The following is a 15,091-nucleotide window of genomic DNA, read 5'->3' on the forward strand; positions in this document are numbered from 1 at the left end:
AATGTTTTCTTTACACATCTGAAAAGCCTATTTAATAAGCCACGCAAGATTTTAGTATTTAGATTACCTATTTTGCGCTTGGTTATAATCCAAAAATATATTATCAATAATTAAGTACAGTAGGTACTGTCCGACAACAAGATCTCGTCGATAACAGGAAGTTGCTGTAGTTGCATATAGAAGACTTCTCAGTGACGTACCAGTCGTGGCGGCAACGCGTGTTTAAATTAATGTATCGGCTCTCTTTTTAGATACGACTCCTTTTCTTCTTCGCAATAAACCAAAAGTTTAATAATAATAATTATAACATCACTCTTGATCGTTTTCGACATAATTTTACTATAAAAAGCATCAAATTACGTAAATTGATAGATCCGTACGCCACGGAAGCGTGAAATGGAATGATGAACTTGGGAGCGTTCCTCGCTTAAAAATGGAAGTGCGATTAACTGCACAGGAGGGGCTTTTTAGTTCACAATTTTATCACGTGGACAAGAAGTTCTTGTTCAACAATATATATTATATCTAATTATCATTGAAATTTTGTCACAGTCGCTAATGGAGATCTCTTACACCCAAAAATCAAGAACACTCAGTTTTAACTGTTCTGAATTTAGCTCCAGAATAGCAATATAAGACCCCGTTGGATGCAATCCGTATCATATCAAAAAGCGGACTCTTCATTGGCTTCACATCACCTTGTATGAATGGGCCGACTGACGAATGACCCTGATGCCTTATGCGAAATATCAAAATGAAAAACCACGAACACGCCAAACCTATGGAAATTTAACTTAGAGCATATATTATATGTTAAAAAGAAAATATTGAAATGTCTAACATATATATAATATGTTATATATACAAATGCTATAATAATTATCAGAAAATATCCGTTTCAAATATAAAAATTGATAGCATCTCTGTACTATTTTATTTCGATCCTAATACTTCTTGTCTATAGAAGTCCATATAATTGATTTTCGAGGAAAAAAATGGTGATTTATCTTTATTGCATTTTGTTTTCAGATGAAGATGAATGTATGTCACGTAAGAACACGTGCGATGGTATAACAAATATTTGCATAAATACCCGAGGCTCTTACATGTGTATTCCTACTCCGTGCCCCAGTCTATACAAGAGAAATCTAAAGAACGGGTAAGTTTTATCAATCCATACATGAAATATTGTCATTTTTTATAATTTGATGATTTTAGTAATAATAATAATTATTGATCTTGATATTTTTCAGATCGTGTGAACAAAGATGTGATGAAGAATACGCCATGTGTAGCGAAGGCGCTGCTTTGTTTCAGAGAATTATATACATCACCTTCTCCACTTCTGAAAGAGACACTAAAATGCCAGGGCCCATTTTGCCTCTATACTTTGGCGGCAAACTGAATCATACAAAATATGTATTGGAAAGTCAAGGCCGCGGTTAGTTTTTTTTTTTTTGAAAAGCTTCTGTTGTATTATTGTCTCTGGGTATTATTTTTTTTTAACTTATTATATTTTTAGGAGAATCATTTAATGTGACCACAGAGAACACAAAAGGACTACTCCATACTGGGACTGTACCATCATTAAAACACGTCAATAGGTAGGTGGTATTCACAATCTTCCTAACATAATCCAATTTTTATTTTTTTCATATACTGTAAACAGGGTGTATAGGAACGTTTTCAGATTTCATATTTAATTTAAACCCTATGCTGTATGACTGAAAAGCTAAATTTGCTTGCCAAAAGTTGTGTCAGCAATTCATCAGTATGGTTTGATAAATGGTAACGCTAAATATTCACTCGCCATCGATATTTTCCCAAAATGGTGGTCCATTCCTATTCACCAGCGAAACGGGGTCGATAGGAACGGGGAGGTAAAAACCGCAAATTTTATTATAACATATGATTAAATAAAGAAATATTTATTTAGAATACAGAAACTGTATTATTTGTTTAATGAGTGGATTAGCTGGAACAAAATTAGGTACCTACCTATTTAATTGAGTTCATTCATGGACATAGCGAGGGTATACTGACAGAATGCATTAACTCAGTTTTTGCTGTTTTTCTGTTTTAAATGCCAAAATGTATACAATTTTACGCTCTACGTCCTGGTAAAACGCACAAAGGCATAGGATATAATGGTGAGAAAATAGAAACATTATTAAATCATATTGTTATTTTTTTATTCTGATAGAAAGCATGATAATGACCTAATGCGTTCTGCGTATACAAAATACAGGACTTGTAACATGTCGTGTATTGTGTTTGCCATAAAGGTTAGTCTTTATAATGTAGAAAAAAAGTTTTTAAATCATAAAAAAATCTACGTGGGAGAATGCTTTGAAAAAAAAAAATTAAAGTCCTTTTTGCGATTATCTCAGAACTTGTTTTAATGACTTAATGCTTTCTGTCAGTATACCCTCGAGTGTCTTAGACACGTTTGACAAAGTTTTATCAGATATGTGAATCGCAACAAACTTTTTCACGTCTGTTGAATAACAAATGGTCAAGTTTCCTGTCCTATCAGATTTTCCAAAAGGCAGAAAAATAAATTATCTGTCAAATAACATACATATTGAAATGCAAACGATAGCATTTCGGCAATTGCACCACTCTGAATCTTTTTACCGGGAACTGTTCCTATTCACCACGTCATTCCTATTCACCCCGCTTTACTGTAGTGAACATTACAATTTATTAATTCAAGTTGTTTACAACATGACATTTAGAAGCAAAGAAATATTAATAAAACAGTATTATATAAAAAAAGAAATAGATCAGCATTAAAAGTAGAGCAGTGTAAATAAAAAAATATATAAATTGGTAGGTACAAGGAAGTACACCGAATGAGCTAAGCAGACCATATTTAAAGAATTTATTAAACAGTGCCCACCTATAAATAGGAATATATCAATTCAACCAAATAATTATTGCCCTCCCAGTTGGCATTACCCATGGCAGGTTAGTTCTGCACCTTGGGAGAACAAACAACGGATGCCTTCGATTTCTAAGATAATTATCAGAGACTCACAAGCCAATTATCTATAATTAAACTACAGTGAAACCCTGATGGAACCCAAAAGAAACGTAAATAAATGGAAAATGTAAATTGGAGATATTAAAATTTTTTTGTTTTTTTTTCAGAATTATTATTAACAGCCACACATCTGACGATACTGGTAGAAAGTTGCTGTTCTTCAACAAATACATAATTTATCTTTATATATTGGAATAAGCATAAAAGTAGAATTATCAATTTAAGTACGTAATTATAAATTAAATCGTAATATAAATAAAAAATGTCTTCCATGATAATATTTTATAATAAATACAGTTGACTCTTGATATACTGGGATAGATGGAGAAATTTATCTCCCGGACAACCATTCTTTGAAACTACATATTTGAGATATTACTTTTGTTCGATTTCACAGCATGTGTTTTAACATTTATTACACGCATCAATCACGCTAATAGGAAATGAATCTCCGTAAAACTATAATATTAATAATCGTGGAACACTTAGCACTTCTCAGTAAGTCTGAAATAAACACAAGATATATTTATTAATTTAAATGTATTTTTCCCATCATATATCGTGAATCTGTGGTTTCCCTGTAAAAAATCACTACAACAAGTTCCAGTTGATGAGTGAATAATTGTATACTGTATAATTATATGCTGTATATGTTACGCCGAATGTGCGAAATTGACTATTACATGAAATGGGCAAATAAGGCAACGGGCTTGCATTTTTCATGATTTAGGCAAAATATCTGGCGAGTGCGTGCATTCGGCAGTAATTTTTCTGCCTAGTTCATGCATTGGACAAATTAGATAGTAGCGCTACGGTGGTATTTTTTGCAACTAAACTAAATGTGTCAAATGCTCATGCATTGGTCAAAATGTACGTATATTATCTATGGTCAAAATAAATGATTGCGCTCCGATGGCTCCGCGGGGCTTAAGCGTTCGACTATAATGCTGTGGGTCCCAGGTTCGAATCCTGGGTCTGGCAAGTACACATATTGTTTTTCAATTTGTGTGTGTCAGGGTATGGACCTAATAGGTTGAGCAAGTGCCTGACATCCATTTCTCGTAAAAAACAAAATCTGTCAATACAAATCTCTATTCTGTGGAGGCCCATATGATCCTATTAGGATCGGACATGGTCGAAAGACGAAAAAGAAGGTGTTTTTTGCAATTAATCAAACTAACCAAATGTGTCAAATGTCATTGATTATAATATAAAAATATACCAATCAATAACTAGGTACAATGACGTTCATATCCATTTACTATGCGCAAAAAAAATCTAGAACTATAATATGATAACGGAAGAATTTTATTGAAAGGTATTTTCGCGATTTGATTCGTGCTTGGGTATCAATCGTGCAATGGTCGATTGTATGTTTGTGATAGTTTGTTGACACTTGTTAGCTAACCTCAAAATGGACATTCAGTTGAATAATTTAATTCAGAATTACAAAACCTAACCTAACCTAATAATAATAATATTATATTATGTCCAATTATAACTAATAAAACCATCCGTATTAAATTTACTTTTTAATTCATGAATAAGGCAACAGGCTTGACTATTTATTACATGAATTAGCCAAAATTTTTCCCATTTCATGTAATAGTCAATTTCGCACATTCGGCATAACATATACAAAAAATATTAATGCACTCTTCATATTTGAGTTCATATAAGAGTTTGTATGAAAATTAGTACAGTATTCCCAGTTCTTTTTGCTGTAACTTTCATATATTTAGGCTTCATCCTTATATGTTCTCTTTAATATCTTTGGAGTTAACGAAGCTTACATAAAAAGTCTCTTTTTAACAACCACTGCATGGTCAACAGGGCCCTGGTAAATCATGAGTCAACTGTAGTTATCTACTACTATTAGCTAAAATACAATAAATAAATGTAAATAATAAAATGCTATATTCTTTTGACTTTGGACTAGTTGCAATAGGATAATATTTAGGTCAGCCACTGAGCAAATGCAGTCATTTAGTGGTTCGCTATGAGTACTAAACGATCATAAAAAAAACTCTGGATCGATGAATCCACTAAGTTTGGCGGATGTACATCGTAGAGGCTAACTAGGAACCGAGCAAATTTAATGGAGCTCGGTGAGGCCTTCAATCAGCATTGGACTGAGTTGTTAATGATATCATATAGAAGTGGACACAGTTTATAAGTGAGAAAATCTTCTGAAGCCATTGATTGTGGGTTTAATCATCCGTATGGCAAATTCACACATTGTTTTTTTTCAACATATTAATATATATTTCAAATAGTTTGTAAAAAAATCTGTTAAGAAACCTCTTAGGCCATCAAGCCTCGGCCGTCTTATGCAGATTCCTCCACTCTGCCAAATCCTTTGGTCTCCTTCTCCTTCCAAGTGCTCGCAAATCTCATTGTATAGCATCAAGCCACCGATGTTGTGGTCTTCCCACATTCATTTTTCTCTCTGGAGTGAGGCATTTTATTAGTGCACGTTCATGATATATATCAACAATACTTATTAGGCCAATAAGCATTGGGTTTTTTTCGCCATGTAACATTATCAATATAATTGTAAAGCACGGAAATAAAAGAATGTATTTTAATCTACTTATTTATTTGGTTGTACTAATTTTACAAACAATAAATGTTAATATTGTAATTATTTTATTCTAATATAAATTATAACTTAGTGTTAATACATTACTCGTGTTGTATAATTTTAATTAATACTGTTTTTTTATTGACACATTTTTAAGGCTTATTTGGTTATTTTTCAAATTGCATAATTTTTGTCTACAGCTACGAAAGCTGAGACATTTTTAGTTCTACATTATTGGCAATATTATGATGTACACAATTATCATAAAAGCTTGTAATACTAAAATATTATGTCACAATACATACCTACATTCCATTTAGTGGTGAAATAATTCTATTAAGGACTTAAGAACTGCTGATAATGTAAACTATACTCGATCCAGTCTAGGACAACAGTTAACTGGAATAAATATCGTCTCTGTTCCGGCAGAACACACTAACTGGAGAATACTAGTTTTGAGTAATTTGACTTTGAAGTTGTTAAAATGTTTGAAATGGTCTATCATGTGAGTTTATTAAGTATTCATAAAAAGGATGACCTTATAATAAAGACTGTTTATTTATTAAGAAGGTTTCCAGACGGTAAAGTTTGAAATAAGGAACATTTTGGTATAACTAACTCAATATGTCATTTTTTCGAATTAGTGTCTTCTGCCAGAACAGTGACGATATGCTGTCCCGCTTTGACATTTCCCTCTCACAATGACCAATAAGAATTTAGTACAGTAACACGTTGATACCAGATGGAAATCTCCCACAGGAGACTACCTCAAAGGGCGGACCGAACCATCATATTTCCCAAAATACCACAGCCTACGTCCACTCTTCGCGGTGATCGCAACCCTCGGCCGAGCGGAACCCGTCTCCTTGAAATTCAAATTCGTCAAATTCCCGCCAAAACAGACGCGGTCTATCAAAAACGGCCGCTCGCGCCGCCACTAGTCAATCCGTCGGTAAAACAGGGAGCTTCCCGACCGACGGATAAAACAGGACGCCGCGAATCTGGCAGTTGGATCTGGATGGGCGCGAAAGCTCTCTCTTGCCTGATACGTCGACCAGCCAGCATGTCTCTGACATCAACCGCTGAACCAACAGCATCTGACATCGGCAAAATCTCTTCTCGCCTTCGCTCGCCTCGGACGCGAAGCCAAGCCAGCATTCCGGACAGCCCGCCAAAAAGACCACATCTGACATCGGCAGATCGCCACGCCGCAAGCACTGACTCGCCTCGGATGCCAAGCAATCAATCAGCAGCCCAGCCGCGACACCACGTTGCAGCCCGCCAATTACCAACCGACCGCCAACGACGACAATAACCTGTATCGTATCTGTAACGACTACCCTGCAATACGATGAAATAAACCAGCCTTGACCAAATACCCCGTGCGTTTCTGTCCCCCACCCCCGCTTTGACCTTGACGTTATCACGGCCTGCCATCTCCGCTTCAGAGCGCGCAGAAGGCCGGTGATAAGTTGATCGCCGTCAACGTGGGGCTTGTGGGCAGGATTGTGTCCACCGGAGCCAGCATCGACCCTGAGATACGCCAGCAGAGTGAGTACAACTGTGAACTTCCTCAAGCAGTGACATTTGCGAGTACTCACTCTACCGGGGGAGAAACACACGGCCGGTATTTACAATGTCAAATTGACCTTGTTTCGCGCGTGCAATCGCAACATTGAGACACGCGGCGATACGTTCCTCGCAGCGGAAATGACACACTCCCGCAAGTTCATTCGATGTGGAAAGCATAGCCAGACACTGCTGGGGGGCCGCGCAAAAAACCGCGTGGTCCCGAAACCTGGAATTCAGCACACCAGTGGCGCCTGACAGAAGCAACAGCCTGGATAGCAAATCAGCATGGACATCGGCTCCATCGCAAGACGTGACAGCAGCATCGTTATGTTCCTCCGACCAGCGGTATCATCCGTCGACCCTGGCCCACGGAGGAATACGTAAGATGTCATGGCCAACGGCGTCGCGACGCTACACGGAGATGCCCCGGCTACCGACGCCGACGCTCTTCGTGACCGACGTCACCCAGCACAGCGAGGTGCCAGCCAACGGCGCTCGTACCTCAAAACCCAGGCGAAACATCTGCCACCAGCGCGGATGTCTCGCCTAGCATAACCACTAGCCTTATCAAGCCTAGCGAGTCTTAACGCACTGGAAGACGACACTCCTCGCAAAGACCCAAGGTCAAGCTTCAGTACCAAACCCCATAACCAGCCGCTTACCATTTGGCACCGGCGTTATCACGGAGTGCCCCGGCGCGACGCCCGGCACCTTCATGATATACCTTACGGCAGACCGAGGTTGGTCGCCTGGTCTCTGGTTGCCCAACCGGCGGTGACCAGCAGATACATCAGACACCGCCTCAATCGCCGACGGCCCAAGGCTACATCGGATCTGCAACCTGAGGGACCAAGAAGACTGAAGCGGAAGCCAAGATTCCAGGGACGCAGCAAGACCCCCAGCATTAATCGACCAACAAGACAAACATCCGACGCCAGAGAGGATGTCACGCCCGCCTTAAAACTACGACACCTATGGCCAAACCGCTTCGACGCCTTGGACGTGCGAGAAGACGACGCTCAAGAACTCAAGGTCCCACTTCCAACACCAGACCCCATCACCAGACGTCTATTCTTGGAACCGGCGCTATCACGGAGTGTCCCTGACTGACATGTCTGACACCTCCGCGAAAACCTCACGAGGAAGCTGAGATTGGTGCCCTGGTCTCTAGTCACACAATGGCGGCGACTAGCAGGCGCAACAGGTCCCACCTCACTCTTCGACGGCCCAAGGATGCGATGAGCTGGTCGATTCGAGGGAACCACCATGTGGAAGTGGAAACCTCAGCAGTTTTGACACGAAAGAGCCTCAAGCACGCCAAGACCATCGGACGCGTCAAAGCTGCACAGAGGTGAACCGGCCCTCAAGGACAAGCGACGGTAGGCTGATGGAAAAGACGACGGTTCGGTCGTTTCCCGGAGAGGTCGTTTGATACCAGATGGAAATCTCCCACAGGAGACTACCTCAAAGGGCGGACCGAACCATCATATTTCCCAAAATACCACAGCCTACGTCCACTCTTCGCGGTGATCGCAACCCTCGGCCGAGCGGAACCCGTCTCCTTGAAATTCAAATTCGTCAAATTCCCGCCAAAACAGACGCGGTCTATCAAAAACGGCCGCTCGCGCCGCCACTAGTCAATCCGTCGGTAAAACAGGGAGCTTCCCGACCGACGGATAAAACAGGACGCCGCGAATCTGGCAGTTGGATCTGGATGGGCGCGAAAGCTCTCTCTTGCCTGATACGTCGACCAGCCAGCATGTCTCTGACATCAACCGCTGAACCAACAGCATCTGACATCGGCAAAATCTCTTCTCGCCTTCGCTCGCCTCGGACGCGAAGCCAAGCCAGCATTCCGGACAGCCCGCCAAAAAGACCACATCTGACATCGGCAGATCGCCACGCCGCAAGCACTGACTCGCCTCGGATGCCAAGCAATCAATCAGCAGCCCAGCCGCGACACCACGTTGCAGCCCGCCAATTACCAACCGACCGCCAACGACGACAATAACCTGTATCGTATCTGTAACGACTACCCTGCAATACGATGAAATAAACCAGCCTTGACCAAATACCCCGTGCGTTTCTGTCCCCCACCCCCGCTTTGACCTTGACGTTATCACGGCCTGCCATCTCCGCTTCAGAGCGCGCAGAAGGCCGGTGATAACGTGGTATCTACATCATGACGTCAGCATGATGTTACAAGCGTTGGTATTTAAATTTTAATTAGTTTTTTATTGTTGTATTTGTAGTGTTCTTGTACTCTGACAATATCATCAATTAAGAAAAAAAGCAAGTTATTCTAAGGACAGCGCAATTTGAACGAAATATGCAATAAAAAATCTTCAATTATTACCCCATTGCATTTGAAGATAATCAATAATGAGCACTACTATTGTAACTTAATTGAGTGCCGCAGCCTGACTATAGTTGGGCCTGGTATTTGCCAGCGTTACTTTCTGATAAGGTGTAGTACTTCTAGATGAGTAGGCAGGCATGTATGTGGTATTTAATAATATGATATCTATGAAAAATAACCACCGGAACAAGGGAGTGTATAATATTAAGTGTTTGTAAGTGTGAATTTTTTCATTATTCTGTCTATTTTTAAATTCATAGATATTTCGTATTGCCACTTTTATGATTACTTCAATATATCGTGAAAATGTGCAAGATACCTACAATATAATTTTTTTATTCTAGAATGTTTTGAGTGAATAATATCTCTTTTTAAAAAGTTATTTAGATTTTTTAGCATCTGTGGATTTAACGGTCGTTGCTGACTTTGACTGCAGTGGTAACTTTTCACAGGCCACCGTTTGCTTGATGGGGCCTTTTTTGACATCAATAGTACGGTTTGGTTTGGTTATACCTCCATTCCTGTTAAAAAATTAAAAAAAAAAAACATGTAGTCCATCTTTATCATAATAATTGAGGCTATTGTTTTTATATTCAATCACCTCCATTTGTTTTGATTTATTAATTAACACCACAACAGAACAAGAAGCTCAATTACAATCTTGAGGAATTCACATGTTGGATTATGTAAATATATTGTGACCATATCAGCATCAAACCTGGAGCCCCCGGATGAAAGGCCAGTGCCTTACGCGGTGTAATACAAGGGGCTTGTATATGAGGCTACAATTTGCAAACATGGCTCATTCCCAAAAACATAATTTGCGGCAAAATGCAATAAACTGTTTTACAGACGAATAAAAGACTAATTTATTTGATTTCTCAGTCTATTTGTAGTGTAGTACATTTAAAATAGAAAATAAAGGGAAACTTATTCAATTCAATAGTAATAAAGAATCTATTTACATAGTTTGTATTAAGCCGGGTTTGAAAGTGAAAGTTGGATTGAGCCATTTCTGTAACTTAACAATTTGAATTAACCGCCTATGCAAGTATGCAACCAATGAAATACCATTAAAATGTTAGTCATATGACCCAAAATCAGAACTCCTATTGGCTAACGGGAAACGAGCTGTCTTTTAAACTAAATGATCGTGGAATAAGCCATATTTGAAAGTTTCGCATTATTTTGATTTGACATTTTGTATGTTATAAAGCCAGATTTGAAGCTACTATCTAAAAATTCATTTTTAAGTGTATTTTTCTTTACAAAATGTCATTCAATGTTAACTTTTCAACAGTATTGGAATGAGCCGTGTTTGCAAATAGAAGCCTCATATATTATAATCATAAACTAACAAATCTAGCTCCGCTCCTTAGTAAAATAGTGTAAAACCGTTGGTCAATGGCAAAGTCAGTTGTGTTCAACATTTTGCCATTTTTTATATTTCTTAACCATCTTTAAACATGGTCTGTTATTAATTTTAATGACTTTTGGAGATACTTACTAATATGTTTGCAAAAAGAACATTACTTTATTTGCAGCCCCGAAATATACTTAAATTACTGTTTTTTGCGATTATTACAAAATGTTGAATTATGGAGGTAAGCAACTTCGAAATTAATAGCCTCAGTTACAAGTCAATACAATTGGGGCTCAAATATTATTTCATAAATGAGCATAAAGATGATGATAAAAATATCATTATGACAACTGGGTATTAGAAGAAATCCCATTGCTAACGAAAATAATAATCTATGTAAATCTAGAATCAAAACCATTACATACTTACTGCCAACGATCTATCGCCGATGATTGTTTCCGCACAGTCGGCGCTGCATTAGTATGATACAGAGCATTCTGCAAATGAGTTTTTTGGTCCAAAACTCGCTGGTAACCCTATAAACATACAACAAATGCGTAGTTTGAGTATATTATCTCACTCAATTTAATGTGCGTTAATAAATAATTGCGTAATGTTTTATTAACATTATTTTCTACCTTGGATTCAGTATCAAGACTCCACTCTTTGCTAACCAAAGCGCTCTTTAGGTCGGTTCGCATTCGTTCTAAGCGCTTCGCAGTTTTCATGAGTTCGTTCTGAAAAAAAAAATAGTAACATTAAAAAGTATAATATTAATTTTCTTTAATGTTTTTTTATTATTGAAAAGAAATGATAGTTAAAAGAAATAACAGTACAACCAATTTATTATGTCATTGTTAAAATCAGGTTTTCGTGTTCATCATCACACTCAAGGAGGGGGGTGGAGGGTCTGATATAATGTGATGATTTGTGACGAAAGGGGGAGGGGGTGTCAAAGAAAATGTGACGTCATAAAGTAAAAAAAAAATATAAAAGGATCTGAAAACACAAAATTGGGGATCATGGATTTAACCGGTTCTGTGTCAAAGCGAACATGTACGCGGATATGGCCGGGCGTACCGTGCCGGCCATACAAAAAACGCGAACTTATTCGCCTGTCTTTGAAGACAGAATGGCAGTCTCAGGCATTTGTTTTGAATAATTTAAAATTCGGAGGATTACTGGTCCAATAATGAGACATTTAGTATATGATTGGTAAGTGTTTATGATAAACTTTCAATATGTTAAAAATATGTGAAAAATACTTGCCGCCATCCAAAATCTCCCAGCACAGATGAGGTTTTAAGGATAATTATTAATATTAGAAACAAAAAACAATTGCGGTGTCAAAAATGTGTTGTAAATAGACAGGGGGGTAAAAGGTTAAGTGACGATGGGGGAGGGCTTAAAAATAGCCAAAATCATGTGTCGTCATATGTGGACCTGAATATGCGGCCCCTAATTGCCGTTTCCCGAGGCTGCACTTTGTGACTGTGTGTATATTCACAATTCTTTTCCAAATAATCGGGACAAAATGACAAACTGACCAGGACGCCGGGATTATGCCTTCGAACCGGAACGTATCGTAAGCCTGAATATATTGAAAAGTCATATAAATGTGGCAAGGTTACTCATAAATATAAATATTCAATAGACATTACAATAATAATTCTTTTGCTATTTCTGTTTTAATACTCGTTAGTAATGTAAAAAGACATTTTAAGATAACGATAAACTCACTTCATTCATTGCATCCAAATTTATGTTTAGATTGTCGTGCTTCATTTTGCAATCTGTAAATAATTAAGAATGGACAAACACATTTTAATTTTTTTGAACAAGAATACTTTCAATTACAAGAATGAGAAATTGTCGTAAACATTATTCTAACCAGATAAATAATTTGCTAATCATAAATGAGTGCTTCATTGCTAACAAATTACCAGTTTTTTGCACCGACTTTATTGTATAGAATACATATTGTAATATTTAGTCAATCGGTTAGGTTAGGTTAGGTTAGGTAAATAATATTCATAATTTTAAATAATTCGTCTCTGTTCTGGCAGAACACACTAACTGGAGAATACTAGTTTTGAGTAATTTGACTTTGAAGTTGTTAAAATGTTTGAAATGGTCTACCATGTGAGTTTATTAAGTAATCGTAAAAAGGATGACTTTAAAATAAAGACTGTTTATTTATTAAGAAGGTTTCCAGACGGTAAAGTTTGAAATAAGGAACATTTTGGTATAACTAACTCAATATGTCATTTTTTCGAATTAGTGTCTTCTGCCAGAACAGTGACGAAATTATAATTTCCTAAGTTTCTCTTTACAAAAGCTCTTATCTAAAGAATAATGTTTTCAATTATTTGTATAGGCATTATAAGTACTTACAAGTCAACTTCATTCGCAATATAATAGATTTATTTAATTGATTATAATATTATATTACCTTTCCCGCACACTTTAGCATTTTTAATCTTCTCTTTAAGTTCTGGCAGCAAATCTCTGAGGTTTTTTGTTTCCTCGGTGAGTTCGTGAACTTTTTTTAGTTCTGTTTGGAGTTCACCGTCATGTTCCCAATCGTAATCTTCTTTCTGCAAATGTTCTTGGAGTTTCACGATTGCCTTCTCCAATTCAGTATTTCGCCACAAAGCATTGTCCCTAAAACACGATATTATTTTTACTAATTTGTTCGCCTAAAAATGATCACTTATAGTTGTACCACAGGTATGTCCAACACTATGTAGGCTGGGATCTACTAACTATCCAGTATCAAAACTGAAAGTGATCTACACACACTCTCCCATTGTGATTGTTTGACTTGAACAAACATAATATTATTATATTTGGCTGTGGACATTAATGTGAGGCATTACAAATTTAACAACAGTCGTCTTTCACCATCATAAAGAAATACTCAATTTCGCATTTGTCGTAAAAATGATAAGGTTTGCTCTTCTTTTGGGCACTCATTCCACTCATTGTCAAACAATTCTCTTACTATGCAAAGAGACTACTGCACGATGGTAAGAGAAACTACGCCTCAGTTTAAAGCGGGGAGACGTATGAGTAGCTTAGTCTCTAAACCTACTCTGGAGATTTTTTTGAGTTTCGAGTAAATCACGAATCATTTGTGCATTTACGATGATGTTAATTCTAGTGACGACGTTTGTATAACGATTTAAACGTATGGTTAAAAATCATGGTTTGAATCGCAACGTCTGATTGGTCGACTATGTAGAGCAGATTTAGTAACCTGTTATTTATCATAGAGCGGATTTGGTGACTCAAGTCAATATTCATTTTGATTTTTTGACGAAACGGCGGAATTTAGAACTCGCACCTCGATAGGCTGGTAGACCTATTGATATAGCACATACGTACATTCAAAACTAATTTTATTGGATGGCGATTAAGCGACTCATATGTCTTCTCATTCTCTCACTCCTTCGACAGTTCATGAGCGATGCAATATGAATCAAGTAATATAACGAGGTCACTCTCATATTACATTACTACGGAATATACGTCATACTTTTTCACACAAAATAAGTCGATACGACTGGAGAAATATAAACACCGTCACTGACAACTACTAGACAATATACAAAAATTGCTTATTTCTCACGTACTTCTTACGTAGATATGAAGATAAAATTTATGAAAATCATACATCATAAGGAGATACTCATTTTTGACCTAAATGAATTCTTTCGAGTAATATTACAAGTATTTACCTGTAGTTCTTTTCATTTTCAAATTCTGCTTTTAATCCATCAATTTCGTTTTCATGGTTTATACTATCATTTGATTTTAATGAGTCTGACCTGTACATACTCATTCGAGTAATAGATAAAAATTTTATTAATTAACAATAAAGCACCAAATGGATTTTATATCAAAAGTAGTAGGTATTGATCAAACTTTTTACAATGCAAATAAAGCATTCAATGTTATGTCATTAGTTAAAAGTGGTTAAAAGTATATTTTATATACCTACCTAAAACAAAAATATAGCTGGTAGACGAAATTTTTAATGTTTTTTAATTTTAATAAATATGCCTAGTAATATTATTAGTCCAAGCATTTTTAAAATCTTATTACTTAAGTAGGTATCACAAAAGATTTATATTATAGGACATATTTTTATTATTATTAGTTGTA

The 15,091-nt window shown here is 37.1% G+C and overlaps 2 protein-coding genes across 2 annotated transcripts in view; one reads left to right on the top strand and one right to left on the bottom strand.

Moving 5' to 3' along the window:
* The window catches only part of LOC147078149 (hemicentin-1-like), a 90,527-nt gene extending 85,566 nt beyond the window's left edge, over positions 1-4,961 (top strand). The window contains exons 50-53 of the mRNA XM_085961258.1: positions 1,030-1,159; positions 1,254-1,441; positions 1,523-1,604; positions 3,154-4,961. Of these exons, the coding sequence (XP_085817384.1) occupies positions 1,030-1,159; positions 1,254-1,441; positions 1,523-1,604; positions 3,154-3,244 (491 nt within the window). The 3' untranslated portion in view covers positions 3,245-4,961. The remainder of the gene's footprint in view (positions 1-1,029; positions 1,160-1,253; positions 1,442-1,522; positions 1,605-3,153) is intronic.
* Positions 4,962-8,839: 3,878 nt separating this feature from the next.
* Positions 8,840-14,843, bottom strand: LOC147078150 (uncharacterized). The gene is made up of 6 exons (XM_085940053.1): positions 14,665-14,843; positions 13,377-13,588; positions 12,665-12,717; positions 11,563-11,661; positions 11,354-11,460; positions 8,840-9,239 (listed from the first exon to the last, which is right to left on the bottom strand). The coding sequence occupies exons 1-6, from the start codon at positions 14,766-14,768 to the stop codon at positions 8,840-8,842; spliced, it is 975 nt and encodes a 324-aa protein (XP_085796179.1). The 5' UTR covers positions 14,769-14,843.
* Positions 14,844-15,091: the final 248 nt, after the last annotated feature.

Source organism: Rhyacophila brunnea, unplaced genomic scaffold (assembly GCF_057557595.1).
Source record: "Rhyacophila brunnea isolate RB1 unplaced genomic scaffold, BYU_Rbru_1.0 scaffold_12, whole genome shotgun sequence".
Classification (NCBI taxonomy): domain Eukaryota; kingdom Metazoa; phylum Arthropoda; class Insecta; order Trichoptera; family Rhyacophilidae; genus Rhyacophila; species Rhyacophila brunnea.

Coding starts and splice junctions, on each gene's coding strand:
- LOC147078150 (XM_085940053.1), bottom strand. CDS start 14,768: ATGAGTATGTACAGGTCAGACTCATTAAAATCAAATGATAGTATAAAC. Junction 13,589..14,664: donor GAAAATGAAAAGAACTACAG/GTAAATACTTGT, acceptor ATCGTGTTTTAG/GGACAATGCTTTGTGGCGAA. Junction 12,718..13,376: donor TGCTAAAGTGTGCGGGAAAG/GTAATATAATAT, acceptor AATTATTTACAG/ATTGCAAAATGAAGCACGAC.